This window comes from Microcaecilia unicolor, chromosome 8, assembly GCF_901765095.1.
Source record: "Microcaecilia unicolor chromosome 8, aMicUni1.1, whole genome shotgun sequence".
NCBI classification, from domain to species: Eukaryota; Metazoa; Chordata; class Amphibia; order Gymnophiona; family Siphonopidae; genus Microcaecilia; species Microcaecilia unicolor.
In genome coordinates this window covers 148,169,900-148,186,038 of record NC_044038.1, presented here as the reverse complement: position 1 = coordinate 148,186,038, position 16,139 = coordinate 148,169,900, and the positions used below count along the sequence as shown (strand labels likewise).

Below are 16,139 nucleotides of genomic sequence, written 5' to 3'. Positions count from 1 at the left end.
AGGGTCTAGCGGCAAGAAGGGCCTAGGGCTGACAAAACCTGCATCATGACCTGGACAGGGCCTCCATAAACACATCATTGCCCAGGCATCAGGAGGACGGGGTGCATGTGCTTTCTGTGCCCACTGAATACAGTTGTTACAAATAACTAAGGGTTGGCCTATGTTTAGAAGAGTCTATTGCAAGGATGCAGGAGTTCAGGCCTCAAGTGCTGCAGCCAGGCCAGGTTTTCAGGTTGAATGACATTAGATTTGGATGCATACAATGGAGGTAGCATCCATGCAGAATCTCTCCTAAACATACTTGGAGATATCCTGAAAACCTGGCCTGGTTGCAGCACTTGAGGCCTGAACTCCTGCAACTGCTTCGATAGGGGGGGGGGGGGGGGGGGGGAGATGAGCTGCCCCGAGCCCTCTCAGGTCTGTGAAGATATTAAAGAAAATCCAAGGAGAAGGAGAGTGATGACCAAAAAGAACCTGCACAATGACTGCAATTTTTTTCAAAACAAATGAGTCCTAAAAAGGAGGACACATCGGTAGCATTTTGGTACATAGTTCTTCCTATCCATGTTACAATAATTATAGCCTTTTATGATTGCCCAATGACTAATGACATTTTTTGCATTCCATGGAGTTGAGGCATGGAGAAGTTTGAGGGACAAAATGTGATCAACATCAGTTATATTCTGTTAAAAGACAAAAAAGGATCTAATTACAGTTGAATGTCTCCAGAATATTATAGTGCCAAGAGGTGAACTGAACTGTGCCAGTTTGTCTAGCATAAGTATTTTATCTGGCTAGGTAAATTTGCTAATTTCTCATAAATAACCAACTGATAAGAGGCACCGATTATAACTGATCTGACATCTGCACAAAGAATTATGTACCGAAATGTTATAGATAAAATGGCTCTTTTTAGACCACACCATGAATGGTGTTCAATCCTGGTCACCGCATCTCAAAAAAGATATAGTGAAATTAAAAATTGATAAAGGGGATGGGAAGACTTCCCTATGAGGAAAGGCTGAAGCGACTAGGGCTCTTCAGCTTGGAGAAAAGATGGCTGAGGGGAGATACAATAGGTCTATAAAATAAAAGAGTGGAGTGGCATGGGTAGATGTGAATCGCTTGTTTACTCTTTCCAAAAATACTAGGACTAGGGGGCACGCAATGAAGCTACAAAATAGTACATTTAAAATGAATCTGAGAAAATTTTTCTTCACTCAACGTGTAACTAAACTCTGGAATTCGTTGCCAGAGAATGTAATAAAAGTAGGTAGCTTAGCAGGTTAAAAAAAGGTTTGGCTGGCTTCCTAAAGGAAAAGTCCATAGACCATTATTAAAACAGACTTGGGGAAAATCCACTACTTATTTCTAAGATAAGCAGCAGAAAATGTATTGTACTTTTTTGGGATCTTGCCAGGTACTTGTGACCTTGGCTGGCCACTGTTGGAAATAAGATGCTGGGCTTGATGGACCTTTGGTCTGTCCCAGCATGGTAATACAAGGTACTTGTGACCTGGACTGGCCACTGTTGGAAATAAGATGCTGGGCTTGATGGACCTTTGGTCTGTCCCAGCATGGTAATACAAGGATTTTGGCAATTCATATCTGTTTTGTTCTATTTGTTCACTTCCCAGCAGGTGAAGGCTACATGCAGTTCTTGGGGTTACTGTGGCCGTCAAGACCTATTGCAGGAATGGGCAAGTAAGGCCCTCGAGGGCCACAACCCAGTCGGATTTTCAAGATTTCCACAATGATTACGCAAAAAGTTGCTTACGATGGAAGCAGTACATGCAAATCATCCTAACAACCCTCCTGATTTGTTGCCCTAGCACCTCCCCTCCAAGATCTTGATAACTGAACTCAAAATCATGATCATCCCAAGACTGCCCCATCAGTTAACAATAATAAACATGCATAATTGACACCATACTTTACTTTCAAATATTAAAACCTTTGCTTTGTACGCATATGCTCACTCTCCCTGAAGGTAAAGTATATGCTAATGGTTCTTGGAATTTTGTCTGGCTGTCAGGACCTGTCATTTTTGCTTTGACAACTGCTGCCTTAGGCAACTGCCTAGTCTTGCTTAATGGTTGGGTTGGCACAGACACCTGCGGAAAGAGGCATTTCCCATAATGGTGCTGCCAGGACATAGCTGTTTTTCGTCCTCCTATGGCAGTGGAGAGTAAGGCATCAATGTTTTATTGCAGGGGGCACCAGAACCCCTTGCACAACTACCGATTTGAGGATATGGGAAATGCAGGGATAACTTCTATACTAAATTCAATATTAAAAGGGTCCGACTTGCCTGTGTGTGTGGTGGGGGAACCATCTTCCTCTAGAACATAAATAGTACCCTGGCAATTCCGAGTTGATTCCTATAATTTGGGTGGTCTAACACTGGCTACAGATACAATATATTTTTCTCCTGAGTCATCATGGACAGAACTGCTAATGTTATCAGGTTAGATGCCATGGACCTGCATTTCTTCCATACTACCATAAGGATTTACCAAGCCTCACTGATATGTGCTGTTAGAATATCCCCTTTTAAGCATTATATACAGGCAGCCATTAGTCCTTAAGTGCCTTTTGTGGGTTTCAAAGTATATGGGGGGGGGGGGGGTGGAATTAAACCAGGATAAAAGGAAATTCTACAATAAGACATTTTAGAAAAGTGTTCTTGATAATTACTTGCAACAGTGCGAATGACTCAAGTGATGAAAAGGTTTCACAGGTTTAACCTCCTCTCTGGGAATGAATAGGTATCTTGTTTGCTCCTATTGTTGTCTGACTTACTAGTTAAAAGCTGGCAGCACTCTAGGGTGTTCCTGTATTTATGAACAATGACACATCAAGGAGATTAGAACCTCCCCCCCTCATTCATGTGGTTATAAACCAAACAGAAAAATACTAGTTGTAATATTCTACAATGTCTCTGGGTCTAAAGTGTAGGTGTTTCCACATGGATAAATTGTCTCAAAATGACCACAATGTACCCAAGTGATGCGGGGGGGGGGGGGGGGGGGGGCAGAAAAAATAGTTTCCCAGGCATGTTAGGACATGAAAAGGTCAGATCTAAGGAAAGAGCTCTATTCAACAGGTTCAAGTATAGACACAGAGCTACAAAGTCCTTGGCTGGTGTAGAGATCCTACTGGCTGAAGGAGTAAAACCAGTTATCAATACTCCCCATTTCAGCCACCTCACAGGCATGTGCAAATGGAATGTGAAGCATCCTCTAATCACTGGATCAAAACTTGCTTATGAAAGACAGCAACCTTTAAAGTTAAAGGATGCCAAACCCACCCAACAGGTTTCTTGGTTCCACACCCTAGTAATGCAGCAAAGGAGGCATTTAACAATAAAAAGTTCAGTCTATTTTTAAACTAGACTGAACATATAATTATTTCACTGGAACTGATTAAGCTTGAAGAACTTTCAGATTTTCCTATTACTTCACATTAATCAAAAATCCCATTTTTTTTGGTTTAGAAACGACATTTAGAAAAAGGGGATAGAAAATCCAGATTCAGACTGACCAGCACCATAGTCCCAAATACCAGATCAGAAAAGAAAGGACTGATCAATAATCATTCAACTCTCTTGAGGGTGATATCTAAAGAGGGCTCCAGGATGCCACTGGTGAGACCTTTTTTTTTTTTTTTTGAGGGGGGGGGGGGCGGTCATGGTATTTCATACACTGAAAGCTGGTTTACATTTATGATATGCCAGTTCTCTGTCCCTCTACCCTCTTCACTTATCAAGAGATCTTTAAGTAATAGAAGACAGTCAATAGAAATAGAATAAAATAAAACAGAAAAGAAAATAAGATGATACCTTTTTTATTGGACTAACTTAAATCATTTTTTGATTAGCTTTCGAAGGTAGCCCTTCTTCGTCAGATCAGAAATAAGCAAATTTTGATAAGTAACAGCATATATATCAAAGGTTTTGTGTTCCTATATTGTTTTAAAGTTTCTCTCAAGTATTCTCACCAGAAAATCATTAGTACAGTGTTCTGGTTTTGTAAAGTGCTGTCCCACTGAGGTAACATCCTGGTTGGCACTGGCATTTTTCTACTCAAGTAATAGAAGAAAATTCACCCTGATTGGGATATTCATGTTTCTGCCCCAACTCACAAAATCAGTTTCCTCTATGTAAGTGTTCTGTCTGAACTCACAAAATCAGTTTCCTCTATGTAAGTGTTCTGTCTGAAGTGCTACATAAGAAAACCAGGGAATGACTGAGTCATCTTTAAACACATGACTTTTTTTTTAGTATGGGAAAGAGGGAGGTGGCATTCTTCAGCTAGCAAACCAGGGACTCACTTTGTCAGGCAGTCAGGGACAGAGCCAAGTCTTCTCATTAAGGGGTCTTTCTACTAAGCTGCAGAAAAAGTAGCCTCAACATGCCCTTATGTGGTGGGTCTTCTCCGTGTGCTAAGACCATTTTTACCACAGCTGTAAAATGGCCTATTTTCTATTTATGAAACTACCAAACATGAGATACTCTTCTCAGGGTCTAACTTGCAAAATAATTAAGAAGCGTGAGGAGGAAAAAAAAGCCATTATGGCCATTAGTGTGTGGCCATTTTTTTTTAAGTTGCCACGCGAGCACTTACTGTCACCCATTTTGTAGGGGTTAAGGGCTCACGCGGTATCCCAGTGCTAACCAGTAAATGTGCGGTAACACAGTTTAGAACACCCATCTCCACCCATGACTTGCCCCCCTCAAAAAAATTAAAAATATTTAACAAATTGTAATTAGCATGGGCACATTTGGAAATTATCACAGGATGCCCACACGCATCCCGCGCTACTGCATTTTTGACTCATTAGGCAGCGTAGTAAAAGGACTCCCAAATAACTAGTGATAATTCTCATTTTCTAGCATACAAATAAAAACTATTATACACATGGGATGTGGCAGGTGCAAAATGCAGAGGACAGGTTAGTACATTAGGCAGTCAAATTATCCTACAGACCACTGTCAATTCTACTGTGTACCCTTCTTCAAAAGCTAGAAGTCTCCAGCCTCTTCCAAATTACACATTTCCCAGCTGGCAACTTCTTTTGCCAAGTGATCTAAAAACATACCCTTTCAGAGTTTACAAAAAGTGCTGTTAAACAGTATCAGACATACACATTTATGTTTAAAATATTACTAGGCTCAATTTACCTCATTGATATTTATGCTTATATTTGGTCATTTTACTATTGTCTTGATTAAATAAAGCTTTGTATTAAATTGTACCCACTGTACATTGCCTAAGGTGAATCTTCATAAAAGCAGTTAATAATCCCCATTATACGAATAAAAGGCCAATCTCACTTTACACCCCTATGAAAATGAAACGTAGATTTCCCGCTTAATAGACAGAGCAAGTGTATAAAAATCTTACCTGAAGAACAGAATGGCCTACAGGGCTGTTTTCCGATAATTCTGCTTCATATAACATCTTTTCAAACTTGGGGGCATTATCGTTCATGTCTAGGATAGTGATACGCAGCAGGGCGCTACTGGCTCGTGGTGGGTTCCCACCATCTTGCACCTTTATAGTTAGGTCATACGAGTCCCGCTGTTCCCGGTCCAGGTTCCCCATCACAATGAGTTGTGGCTGTTTCTCATCCTGATCCTCTGCCACCTGCAGCCCAAAGAGTTCATGAGCCTCTGATCCTGCCATCAGCTCATAGGTGGCCACACCATTGGAGCCAGTGTCTCGGTCCGTGGCCAGAGGGATAGGGAAAAGCGACCCAATATTTGTGTTTTCAGGAATAGGCAAAGTGATCACTGGGGAAGCAAAATTTGGCGTGTTGTCATTAATATCCTGAACTTCAATTTTACCTTCCAAAAGGCGAGGGGCAGAATTGGCCATTAAGTCCGTAATAGACACTTCATACTCCAAGTAACATAGCTCTCCAGGAAAAAGGTTCTGACATTCACGCAGGTTCTCCCTATCAATGGAAGTCTCTGTGGTGAAAATGTCTCCTGTTTTGCTTTCCACACGCAGGTAAGGGGCCCCCACTTCCAGCTTGTAAAGGTGCCCTGTATCAGGAAGACCATAATCAGAAGCCAAGCTCCCAATCAGCGTGTTGGGGGGCTGCTCTTCTTGTACTTTAAAATCAATAGATGTCCCTTCCCCCAAAAAAGGAAGTTGAAGGAAGGCCCATATGAGTAGCGAATATGACGACCACTTCATTTGAGCCTTAGCAAAACTGTCTGACCTGTACAGAAACAAACACATGAAAGATAACAGGATTAGTAACAGATCTGAAATGATTTACCTGCAGATGTAGGCTTTAATACCTGTAGTGCTGTTCTAATTATAAATCACAATCATATGAACTAATAACTGTGTAATTCAAAAGGCACATTCCTCAAAGACAATCCCTCCTTCCTACTCACCGATTGGGCAAGCCGAGACTTACATCACCAAACAAATGGCAGCCAAGAGTTTGTGCCGTAGGCAGGTTATTAAGTTTCACACCAGTTATTTTCTTTATTTTAAAAAAATGGCATAACTAAAATAGCTTACTTTAAAGCCTTCTGAATTTAGAAACACATTGACTGCTGCAGAGTATTCCCAGCAAGCTGAAGCAGAGCCACAGGTTAAACCAGGTGCTGATAAATTATGACGTTGTCAACAAGGAGTAGACCATTTCATTACACATATCTTTGCCTTTCCTCTTAGGATTTCAGACACATATGTAGTAGAAGAATGTCATTCAAAGGTGTGTTCAATTGTTATCTCATGAGTTATTTATTCAGCAGTTGCTGGGGCCAGGTACTGAAATATACAGTGTAAAATGGAAAACCAAAAATCATGTAATCCCTAACCAATGCAAAATTTTACACTTTAGAATAAGTCAAAGGCTTTGTTGGCACAAATGCTCTTTAAATATAAATGCATCCATAAGTGTAAGCCACACACAGAACAATGTTATTTCTATCAGAGCAAGAGCAGAATTTAATTCTGAAGTAGTCAGCATTGTCCCTTCAAGCTTCCCCCTCCTCCAGTTTAAGGCCGTGGTCCTAGCCCAGTGACAAGGCGACAGTGCCATGTGGGGAGACCCGTCTTCCACACCTTGGATCAACATGGAGGCAGCATTCATAGCCTGGATGTTGAGATATGTCAAAACAATGGCAACTAGTGGCTGAATTTAGGGTCCATCATTGCAATGTTCAAAGAGTCATCCTGTTGAGTTAAGATGGCAAATTAAGAATTGGGAGATTTAGGAGGAGGAAAAATAAATATTTCCAGTAGTTATGAATGAAGGCTCAGTATGCCAGATCCAGTCCTGGTTCTGAAATAACCTTCCAAAAGAAAGTCACATCATAAGGGCCTTATTAACTGCAGTGTAAGAAGGGCCTAACCCTAGTTCCCCTTAAGTCCCCTTAGCCTGGAATCTTAAGGCCTAACCCTAGTTCCCCTTCAGAACTAGGGTTAGGCCTTAAACAGAGCTAAGACTAGGCAGGAGGGTGTGGCTGAGATCAGGATGGATAAAACTAAGTGATGGAAAGTTGGAGTTGCCCTACGAGTAAGTTCAGGGAAGCCTCTGAACCCTGCCAGTGATAGCGGAAGAACTGCCAAGAAGAGAAGTGAAAGTAGGACAGCTTCTCTACATAGTGCCAGAGACTGTTTAGTGAGCCTTTCAAGCCTGAGCAGATAGACCTGTTAGGGACCAGAGCCCTGTTGTGTTTGCACTGAAAATTTATGTTGAAGCTGAATTGCCAGCCTGGGAAGAAAGGTGACTTGTTGTGTGTGTTGAACATACTACATAAACTTGGCATGTTTTTGAAGGCAAAAAGCCCCAACAGTCGCTCACAAAAGTATGGTAACTGGGAAACCTTTGTATTAGCTGTTGGGTGTGTTCTAGCAGCTCCCCATTCAGTTAAAAGCAGAGAAAAATCAGTTTAAAACGTGAATTTAATTGTTCTGTTGATGGCGGTGCATTTAGCGACACCTAATGTAGCACAATTGTCACCACCTCATCTGTCACAAAGGCAATGCAGCTCAGTAAGCATGTCCCTATAAATGTTTCAGGTTTATTAGAACTCAATATACCACTCTATAGAAAAATACTTTGAGTGGTTTACAAATTGCTTAATACAAAATTGCGGAAAAAAGATGTGTGTGTGGTGTTGTGGGGTGGGGGGGGGGAGGTAGAAGGAACTACACTGGCATAGAACAGATGAAGAGACAGGGCTTCAGCAATGCAATCAACCAGGGTTGGCTCTTGAAGTTAGGTTTTGTTAGTCCATGAGCCCAATTACATTAACCCCTAAGAATACAATACATGTAAAGACAGCATTCAGACGAATGCCCCAAAAGGTTACGTGCCTTTACAAAATAGGTTTACATGACACCCTAACGCACAAATTCATTTTGCATGACAGTGGCGTACCAAGGGAGGGAGCGGTCCGCCCCGGGTGCACGCCGCGGCGCGCGCCTGCTCCCGAGTTCGCTAAACTTCTTTGCTCGCTCGCTGCAGCTCCCTCTGCCCCGGAACAGGTTACTTCCTGTTCCGGGGTAGAGGGAGCTGCAGCAAACGAGCAAAGAAGTTTAGCGAACTCGGGAGCAGGCGCGCGCCGCGGCACCCCCCCCCCCCCCAGCAGCGTGCACCCGGGGGTGGTGTCATTTCGCCGGATAGGGGGGAAGGTGTAATTTAGTGGGGGGGCACGCTGCACCCGGAGGGGGGGCACATCGGCGCTCCGCCCCGGGTGCCATCCAGGCAAGGAACGCCACTGTTGCATGAGTTTATACTCGAGAGCTGCATGGGAATGGGGACTGCTGGAATCCCAAGGGGATGGAAGAAGTTGCCATGGGATTCGCACAGGAGTGTAGTGAAAATCTTTTGTGACTCCAGACTGAAGCTTGGAACGCCCAGGAGTGCAGGTGGAACAGCAAACTAAGGCTAGGAACACTCATTGGTTGAATAATGAACACCCCCCCTCCCCCAAAAAGAGACATGGGGGGGGGGGGCAGGGCTGCAAGCAAGTAAATAATAGCGTCAACTCCTGCTGATATGGGTGGGGATCTTAGCTGGTATGGATGGGTATGGGTCAGATTCCGTTGGGGATGAGTGAAAGTTCTGTCCCTATGCAACTCTCTAGTTTATACCTGCTCCCAAGGGTTGTCCATTAATACTAGTATACAGCACACCTCTACCACTCTTCTGCTCAAATTGGACTCACAGGAGTACCTATGTGCTACACCATCATCTTGGTAAATCCATGTGGATATGTACAAGTATTTGACATGCAATTTTATAAGAGTCCTGTTCTATATGGAAAACATTTTATAAAAATTACAAGAGTTATCACATTAATGAGTAACTTGCTTTGAGGCAAGATACCTTTCAACCAATGTGAGGGGAAAAGCTGCAGGATTTGGGTTGCAGTCTGCTTTTTCCTACCATTTTACATTTTTGGTTCTAGAGAATTCTTTATAATTGTTTTGTGCTGGATTACAGTTCTTGTTTTATTTTGCTTTCATTGATTTTGTTTCGGTATGTTTGCTTTGTCCTTGAAATATATTTGCGGAGTACAAAATGGTACAAATAAAACACTTACACCCTTTATACTTCTGCTTATTTCAGTCAAAACTGTGTCCCTTTCTAACATATTGTCAATGCTAATCAGACTTAGGCTAATGATTAAACTGCAGTGTAAGAAAAAAAAATTCTAAAAATAATAAATGAAAAAGATGGAACAGCAACTGAAAGAGTCATGTTATGTAAATAAATCAGGAACTATGGTGCCACTGCCCAATTCAGGGTTGATATTCGCAGCGATTTAACTGGCCAGAAACAGCTCCTGGCCAGTTTAAGTCACTGTTCAGGGCTAACTTAGTCATTTAAAGCGGCACTTAACCAGTTAGTACCTAATGCAAAACAGACTTTTTTTGGAGGGGGGCGTTCTGGAGGCAGAGTCAGCAATTAACTGCCCCACATAAAAGTCAGTCCTATCTTTATGTGGTGTCCCATAGCCTGTCACGTGCCAAACATCAGCACTTAACCGGCTATGGTATAACCGACTTCAGGGTCTGGCATGGAATTTTCGGGTTTATGGACAGAATGCCGGCAATGGTAAGCAAATGCTGAGCACTGCCAGCATTAATATCAAATTTACATATATCTAGATATTGAGCACAATGGTTTTCAAACTGTGCAAATCAGCCCAGAGCAGCGGTTTTCAACCACTCTTGTTGTGACACCCGACACACAATATTCATGTATGTCACCGTTTCCCCACAAGTCCAGTCCTGGAGTACCCCTTACCAGTCAGGTTTTCAGGATATCCACAATGAATATTTATGCATATTCCTTGTTGATATCCTGGAAACCTGACTAACAAGGGGTACTCTAGGACCGGACTTGGGAAACACTGATTATTTTAATGTTTATTGTGTCACATACAAACAGCTGAACAAAAAAATCTAATTTTTTCATTGTTGACACTAAGTTTAGGATTAAGTTACCTACCACTAAATCCCATATCTAAAAACTGGATGCAACACATCAGTTCCAAATTTCTTCACTTATCATAAATATATATTCAAATTATTGTGTCATCTCAGTAACAGCAACAAAAAATCGTTCTACTGCCAAACACTGAAGCAACACCAAACCCTGCAAATATGTTACTCAAACCATGTAGCAAACAGAAATGGGGCTTGTAGCAGCAATCATCATTGGTGCAGTGGGGAAGCACAAGGACCAATTATGGGGAATCAGGAACTTGGCTTTCAGTATCCTTGGTCTCCCCTAGAAACAGGTTTCTAAGGAAAGCACAGGCTTACTTGTTTACAGTATGCCAAATTTTTGGTGACACCTCCCAACTCTTGGGGACACACTGATTGAGAACCACTGGCTCAGATCAAGATGTGAAGTGCCCATGCATTTCTCAGAGGGATTTCTGAATTTGCATCCTTTCCATGCTTTCTTCATGCTTCCTCCAGATACTTGTAAAATAAATGTAATCCAAATAATAGTGTGTGTGTGTGGGGGGGGGGGGGGGGGGGGGGAGACACCCAATATTTTATACTACTAACAGCAGTTAACCAAAACAGAAACCTGGAACCATGGATCATCCAAAAATCTTTGTTGTATTCAACTAGGGCCCCTTATTGCTTTGTCCAACAAGTTTTGTTAGAATCAGTCCAATGGTTTTCAAGATCCCCAGTGTTCAACTCTGCCCAAGCATTGAAATTGTCCTCCTTTATGCACCGTCCCTCCAAAATTACTCTCCAGTTTTTACTTTTATACCTTTTCAGACATCTCCCCTGAAAGGCCTACATCCACCAAATTGCAGATTCTCCCCCCCCCCCCCCCCCCCCCCAAAGTCTAAAAATATCTTAATCCTCAAATGGTTTCCCAAGTCCAGTCCTGGAGTACTCCTTGCCATTCAGGTTTTCAGTATATCCACAATGAATGTTTTAACTTGTTGCATACACTGCCTCCATTATATGCAAATCTTTCATGTATATTTGTTGTGGATATCCTCAAAAGCTGACTAGGAATCGGTACTCCAGGATCGAACTTGGGAAACGTTACCCTAGGGGATAAAGGGTAAGGGCAATGCATTTGATATACTGCCTTTCTGTGGTACAACCCAAGCAGTCCACATTTTACTATGTATATAGGTACTTTCTGTCCCTAGTAGGCTCATGATCTATGTTTTTTTGTTTGTTTAAATTTTTGTACCTGGGGCAAAGGATTAAGGGCCTCTTACTAAACCACGCTAGCGATTCCTGGTGCAGCAAATGCAACACAGCCTATTCAACTTGAATGGGCTGCCTCGCATTTGCCGCACGGTTTTTAATCAAAGAGACCCTAAGTGAGAGGGAGTCACAGTAGGACTCAAACCTGGTTCCTGGTCCCCTGCATTATCAATTCCCATGTGATGAAATGACCATTGCCAACACGTATTTACCGAGGTGAAATAAAAAGGAATATACAGGTTCTCAGTTCCTTCTAGGCCTTTATGGAAAAGGCTCTCCATCTCATAACTACATTTGGGTCTCATCCAAAGGACCAGACAGCTATGCCCATTTTCTAATTTTTCACTTTACGTAACTTTTGGCGTGACACAGACTAAAGCACCAACCTCTCCAAGTTATGTGTAGAATATAAATGCAGACCACTCATATTGCAAATCTATATAAATACTAGAGGATGTGATGACAGCACATTGTAAAACAAAAAGTCAGACTGAAAATTCCAAAGATTTAGTTACAATTTTAGAATTACAACACTGCAACGGAATTAAAACACCTTGCATGTCTTATCATTGCTGTCCAGATTATCTTCCAAAGGTTCCAACTTTTTTTTTTTTTTTTTTTTTTTTTTTTTTGAGTGGACCCCTTAAGGCCCCTCCCCCAAGAAGTTCAGGGATCCCTAGTTCACCTTCAGGACTTCTCAGAGCACCTCCCCTAACCACCAAACCTGTCCCCACTAGCTCTGTTTATCCTTCTATTAGTCTCGCTCTTGCTTCCCCCCCACCCAGACCAGTCCTCCAGCAGGAAAATACTCACCTCTGTATCTTTTGGAACCCTTTTAACAGTCTCCTGGACCCCCAGGAATCTTCAAACCACAGGCTGGAAACCATTGCTTTACAGCAACAAGTAAAAAAAGACCTTCAACTAAATAAGATCACTGTGAACTTTACAAATGTTAACATTTTTGAAGCAAACATGGAGCCCCATCTAAAAAAAAATAAATAAAAAATATGGCTTGATAGCGTATTTATGGCTTCTAGTTCTGTGCAGGCTTCCAAAGGAAAAAGGTGTGTAGACAGTTTCTGAATCATAACTAGGCAATAGTGATGTACAGGGAGACGACATCAAGAACACAGAAACAGTGAGAGTGTGAGATGGGAGCTTAGGAGACTCAATAGCCATTAATTTAGTGTCATGCTGTTACTAAGAGGCTACTGTATGATCTCCATATCAGCAATGTTGTAAATAAAATATTCTTAACTATTCAAGACTCTGCATTAGAGAGGTCAAGGACAAGGATTTATATATCAGAGGCAGTGCTTCACACCATGACGGTAAAGAGTTCAGAGCTCTGGCCTTTAGCAGAATCTCATGCATGCTTTTCATAACACGTAGAGCTGTTCCACCTCTGTTCATGGAGAAAAAAAAATTCTGAAGGGTTTACAAGAAAAGTGAGAACAGATTTTTTTTACTCAAAAAAACCCCACACACATGTACATGATTAAATAGCATCTTAAAAAAAAAAAACCCACACACAGACGATACCAAGAGGAAGTAATAAGGAACAAACATGTGTTGCTGTTGAAGTTGCCCAGTTTTACATTACAAGTTACATTTCTCTTCCTTTGAGCTGTCCATATGTAGCTAATTAAGCTGCTGCTTATGTACCGACAAATATAAATCTTGAAAGCAGGAAAAAAAATCTTGATACTATCCCCTGTTTAAGTTACATGATAAGATATTGCTCTTTAACACACACCATTAATATATGCATCTCTAGTTTACTCATAAGCAAGGGTCCCCACCTCTGGTTCTCAACACAATAAACGAGATAATTCTCAGGACATCCCCAATGAAAAAAGGATAACCTGAGAAGCAGACTAGTTTCTGGACACAAGACAAGGGTGTGTCAGTGAGGTGAGGAGGTTGATGTTCCAGTAATGCAAGTGTAAGTCTTATATATTTATTAGGATTTATTTACCACCTTTTTGAAGAAATTCACTCAAGGCGGTGTACAGTAAGAATAGATCAAACATGAGCAGGAGGCAATTAGAGCAGTAAAAATATTCGAACAATACAAAGTAAGGCATGGTATACTGCTTGCAATGACAACACAATCCATTTATTTTCGAAAGAGAAAGACACCCATATTTCGACCCAAATCTGGAGATGGGTGTCTTCTCCTGTGGGCGTCCAAATCAGTATAATCGAAAGCCGATTTTGGGCGTCTTCAACTGCAATCTGTCGCGGAAACGGCCAAAGTTGACGGGGGCGACACGGAGGCGTGGTGAAGGCGGGACTGGGGCATGTTTATCGGCCGAGGAGAGATGGGCACCCTCGGCCGATAATCGAAAAAAAGGCGTTTTTAGTGCGAATTTGGGTCACTTTTTTTGGACCCTTTTTTTTTTTCACCAACAAGTCCTAAAAAAGTGCCCTAAATGACCAGATGACCACCGGAGGGAATCGGGGATGACCACCCCTGACTCCCCCAGTGGTCACTAACCCCCTCCCACCAAGAAAAAAACTACTTTAAAAACTTTTTTTCTCCAGCCTGTATGCCAGCCTCAAATGTCATACCCAGATCCATCACAGCAGTATGCAGGTCCCTGGAGCAGTTGTTAGTAGGTGCAGTGGACTTCAGGCAGGTGGACCCAGGCCCATCCCCCCTACCTGTTACACTTGTGGTGGTAAATGGGAGCGCTCCAAACCGCCCCCAAAACCCACTGTACCCACATCTAGGTGCCCCCCTTCAGCCATAAGTGCTATGGTAATGGTGTAGAGTTGTGGGGAGTGGGTTTTGGGGGGGATTTGGAGGGCTCAACACCCAAGGGAAGGGAGCTATGGACTTCAGAGGTAGCTTGCTTTGTCTTTTTTATTGTTACAAGTGCCCCCTAGGGTGCCCGGTTGGTGTCCTGGAATGTCAGGGGGACCAGTGCACTACGAATCCTGGCCCCTCCCAATGCCTTGGATTTGTTCGTTTTTGAGCTGGGCGCCTTTGGTTTCCATTATCGCTGAAAAACCATACCGCCCAGCTCAAATCCGCACAAATCTGATGCATTTGGCTAGCACAAACCATATTATCGGAAAAAAGATGGACGCCCATTTTTTTCAAAAATACGGTTTGTCCCACCCCTTCACGTACCCGTTCTCAGAGATAGATGCCCATGGAGATGGGCGTTCGCGTTCGATTATGCCCCTCAATATGTACTAGAACATTATAATTGGTAGTGAGGGGTAAGGCAAAGTTCTAACATATGAGTAATAAAGTAGGAAGAATTAGAAAGTAAGGTGATTGATTTGAAGAAAGTTGCATGTGATGTCAGAGAAATGGTTAAATATTATCTCAGCTAGGGTAAGAATGGGAGTCAATTCTTGTGTGTGTGAGTGAGACTAACAAGTTAGTTACTGCTTCCATTAAAGGCTTGGTTGAAGAGACAAGCTTTCACCTGCTTCCTGAATTAGAGGTAGTCTTGTGTTAAACGGAGCCTTTGAGGCAATGCATTCCAGAGTGTGAGGGCTACTCTGGAGAAGGCTGGCTTGCGGGTATCACATCGTGTAATGTCTTTTGGAGAGCTTTCAACATTTCCAAAATATATTTGCCCAACTACAAACTTCCATACAAGGTAAATTTACAATGGATTAATAGAACCGTTAGCATTTATCAGCACATCCTTTCTTCCTGCACTTGTCACAGCAAAGCAACTAGGATTCCAAACAATGTGTGTTAACTTAGTACAAAATCTCAGCAAGAACATGGTTGAAACTTGTGAGCAAGAGCTATCTCTGCCTGTACAGGACATTTGCCACCTAATCTACTAATCATTACATGGCTGTCATTAAGAATACACACACATTTCATGCTTTATTGGAAGAGTGGAAGCCTGGTAGATACAAATATTCTGAGCTAGAAGGTACACATGGATGTGTCTTGGTGGCAATTTCAGTGCATTAAACTCACTCCACAAATAAACTAGAGGCCGACAAACTGCCTTTTCAGTTTTGGCCAAAACTGCAGCTGAAAAGTCACCCGCTTTTGGCCAATGCTGAAACCTCAAGTTTGGTTGTGAATGTGACCCAGCGAGGGCCACTAGTGATTGTCAGAGCTTGCAGTCTACATCCGTCTGTTAAACCCACAGTATCCAAGCCAGAATATAATTTAATAATGAAAGACCGTATTTTACTTCCAAGCAAAGATAGATAGCCCCTGCACACAGACCACAGCTAATGAAAACAAACTAAAAATAATAATGCTTCTACAGTGGCTGACTTTGCACCACATAACTTACATCACAACTCCACAAGGATGCTAATTCCTAAAGATCTTATCCCAAATTTACAAAATTTTAGCAGAAAATTTAAGTCTTTATCAAAAGCATTTATTGGGAGTAGTCTATTATATAAAACTATAGTGTAATA

General features: G+C 42.0%; 1 protein-coding gene across 5 annotated transcripts in view; it reads right to left on the bottom strand.

Annotated features, from left to right (window-relative positions):
- Positions 1-16,139, bottom strand: part of PCDH1 (protocadherin 1) — a 383,228-nt gene that overhangs the window by 340,318 nt on the left and 26,771 nt on the right. For all 5 annotated transcript variants that reach the window (XM_030211303.1, XM_030211304.1, XM_030211305.1 and 2 more), the window contains exon 2: positions 5,406-6,228. In XM_030211303.1, coding sequence (XP_030067163.1) covers positions 5,406-6,203 — 798 coding nt within the window. In that variant the 5' untranslated portion in view covers positions 6,204-6,228. The remainder of the gene's footprint in view (positions 1-5,405; positions 6,229-16,139) is intronic.